Raw genomic sequence first — 3,492 nt, 5'->3', positions numbered from 1 at the left:
TACTCATTTTTTTATTGGTAAACATTGTTATATATTGATAATTAATTAAATATAACCAATCCACAAAAACCATCACAGCAAAGTTAAAACAAATGTAAATTACATATATTTTTTTTAAAAAAATATCAACTAAGTACAAAGATGATATATGTAGATAATATTTAGAAAAACATGAACAATACCATAATTTCAAAATTAATAAAACGGCATACTAAACAAGTAATAACATGCAAATAAAACATATTTATGTATAGAATAATGAGAAGGAGAGAAAATGAACTAAACCATACACACATTAATCAGCACCAATAAATTTTCGATGTCAACACCTTATAATTATAAATAGTTAATGATTTTTTATAATAATTATAAAATTTAAAATACTAGTAAGATTTAATATTTAATTATACTAATAACATAATAATATGACATCTTCTAATTTGTTTAGACACTCTAAGAGAATTTTAATAAAGTTTTGTAAAAAGTTGTTTTTGTTATTTTTTAAGCATAACTTGATAGTGAAAATTAACATTTTATGGTTTGTATACAATTTGTATAAAAATATAATTTTTTTTTTTCAAAAATGTTATTTTACGAGGAAAATTAAAAATAAAATAACATGGAAAATAGTGTAAAGTAACTGGTTACCTACTTACTAGTTACCACTTTAGTTAAGTGGTTATCCTAATTCCTAAACCATTTTGTTTATATATTTTTTAATTTTTCCCACAAAATAAATTTTTCAATAAAATCAAACTTTGTTATAGCTTTGCCAAAAAAAAGAAGAAGAAGAAAACATGAAAATAAAAATATTCTAATTATAGTGTTAAATGCGTGTTAAATTTCTGTTACACTTAAAAGTAGTACTAAATATCGCACAAGTATATAATATGTGCCAAATTTGCACTACATTTTTTTTAAAACAAAATTTGCACTACAATCACATCTCTCTAACTTCATTTTTAATATTTTTGTTTAATAATTTACTATCAATAAAATTAAATCCTTTCATATAGAATTAACTTTTTTTTTTAACTTTAACTTTAGCATAAATTTTAAATTATTTAAGGGAATTATGCCTGCCACATATTCATCGGTATTTCTATTTATTTTTTTTTTGTTGCTGTTTTTTTTTTTTAAAGAAAAAAAGTAGTGTAGCGTGTAGCATTATTTTTCTCGAAAATTAAAACTTGATGTAAAAAAAGAGAGATGGATCAGGTAGCAGAAAGGCTGCAAATCAAATTCATGCATTAACTCAATAAAGCAAAAGAAAGTTGACAACAGCTACTCTTTACAAGAACAATAATAAAACAAAAGAAAATCCCATAAAGAAAATTTGCTTTTATTACAAAGACAAATCAATAAAAACCACACCAATTTCAATTTCAATAATCGCTGGCTAAAGGTTGGTGTTCACTGTTGATGTAGACATTGCCGTAGACAAGGCCAGCAATGGCACCCCCAACGAGAGGCCCAACCCAGTAGATCCAGTTGCCTGAGAAGTCACCACTGACAACAGCAGGCCCAAATGATCGAGCTGGGTTCATGGATCCACCCGAGAATGGGCCGGCAGCCAAGATGTTTGCGCCCACGATGAAACCAATGGCGATGGGAGCGATTGTTCCAATGGATCCCTTCTTGGGGTCGGCGGCGGTGGCGTAAACGGTGTACACCAAGGCGAAGGTGATGATGATCTCCATTACCACTCCTTGAATCGCACCCACTCCCTCAGCCACACCATGGGTTGGAACGGCCTATAAAAAATAATGTTTATAATTAAGGATGTGAAAACTCATAATTACCCTCTGTGTTTTTGTACTGAAGCTTATAAAGATATGAACATTATTGTCATTTCAAATAATTCTAATTACGATTACGTAGCATTAATGATAATAGAAAAGAAGACTTACCAATCCTCCGGTGACGAATTTGAGAAGGAAGCATGCAACAATGGAGCCAAGAAGCTGAGCGATCCAGTAAAAGATACCAGTGAGGATGGTGATTTGGCCACCAACAGCCAATCCGAAGGTAACGGCAGGGTTGACGTGGCCACCGGAGATGTTAGCTCCGACGGAGACGGCAACGAATAGAGCAAAGCCGTGGCATATTGCTATGGCTACTAAGCCAGCCGGGTCAAGAGCCGCGTTGCTTGTTAACTTGTCTGCACGTACACAAATAATATATACATTAATCAAAACAGCTTTAAGAAGTTTTTTATATGACTCCCTAACTATATAGTTGATTATTTTATTAAGTTGATGAGTTTTAACTTTTCCAAAATAAGTAGTATTTATATGATTGATCTAGCTATATAAAGAAAAAGAAAATATTTTCATATGGGTTTTGGTGTGATACAAGTAATTAATGAGAAGATATGTATATTGAAGAAGTACTAACTGAAAGCAATGGCTGAACCAACGCCAGCGAAAACAAAAAGCAAGGTGGAGATGAACTCAGCAATATAGGCCTTGATGGAGGCCAAGCTGAAAGAATCATCACAACGTCCGAAGGCAATTCTGGCCATATTAATTAATTCTTTATTATTAATGAACAATAATAAAGATGGAAATTGAGAAAGAATTAAAGCTTTTCAGATAGCACTGAAATGCTTATTTCTGTCTCACGTATTTATAGTAGTAGCGAGCAACTACAATATTATATAATGTATATTATTAAATCATATGGAGTGGGAGTGGGAGTGGGGTAGGTTTTAATTTTTATTATATATTCTTATTTGGATAAACAGGTATGTACTATAAAGTGGTGTTTGTAGGAATAAATCAGATTATATAATACAGCCCCTAATAACAAATTAGAGAAAAACTCTACATAAAAATAGGATATAACAAACAGCTTAGACATTATCTAATGCACGTTAAATTATCATGTATGACTAAGACTACAAAAATATTAAAATAATTATCTTGATGGATGAGTTAAATTAGTAGAAGAGTGTATTAATTAATAATATAATAAGGGGTATATACTATATAGCAGAGGAGTGGAGAAGTAATATACACAAGTTTATTATTTTAAAAGAGATATAAAAAGGGAATATCTGAATTAGGAAAGTTGGGATGTATCCACGGAGATGGAGTTAAGTTAATTTTGGCAGTATAGTCATTGATAGCTAGCTGTCAATTGCAATATTAGGATGCTTTAATATAATAGAAATGTCCAGAAGCTCATCAATTATATTCACTGATCCATTTCCACCATGTGACCAATCTACATAGTAACCAAAGAGACAGATTAGAGTGGTGTTGATGGTGTGTCTGGTGGGCCATTCTTAGCCAATAAAGAAAGAAAGAAAGTAAGAAAAGTGATTCCGCATGATTTCAACTTTTGGTTTTGGCCCCACAAAAGGTAACCGACCAAACATGGCGAAGTTGAAAATTCATAAATTAAAACCAAAATGAGTGGTTGAGGCTTATTTTAGCCATATACTATGTTTATGTAAGTATACACAAAAGAATAATAAGAGGGGTGGCT

At 31.1% G+C, this 3,492-nt stretch overlaps 1 protein-coding gene across 2 annotated transcripts; it reads right to left on the bottom strand.

Moving 5' to 3' along the window:
- Positions 1-1,219: 1,219 nt before the first annotated feature.
- Positions 1,220-3,127, bottom strand: LOC115707496 (aquaporin TIP2-1). 2 transcript variants are annotated; one of them, XM_030635486.2, is made up of 3 exons: positions 2,398-3,127; positions 1,911-2,161; positions 1,220-1,754 (listed from the first exon to the last, which is right to left on the bottom strand). In XM_030635486.2, exons 1-3 carry the CDS (start codon positions 2,522-2,524, stop codon positions 1,386-1,388), a joined length of 747 nt encoding a protein of 248 aa, XP_030491346.1. In that variant the 5' UTR covers positions 2,525-3,127; the 3' UTR covers positions 1,220-1,385. The 2 variants fall into 2 exon arrangements, with proteins under 2 accessions (XP_030491346.1, XP_060971315.1); XM_061115332.1 differs by having other exon boundaries at positions 2,394-2,998.
- Positions 3,128-3,492: the final 365 nt, after the last annotated feature.

This window comes from Cannabis sativa, chromosome 1 (genome assembly GCF_029168945.1).
Source record: "Cannabis sativa cultivar Pink pepper isolate KNU-18-1 chromosome 1, ASM2916894v1, whole genome shotgun sequence".
Lineage (NCBI taxonomy): Eukaryota > Viridiplantae > Streptophyta > Magnoliopsida > Rosales > Cannabaceae > Cannabis > Cannabis sativa.
Note: the sequence above shows the minus strand (reverse complement) of the source record. Positions and strands in the feature narration are given on the sequence as shown.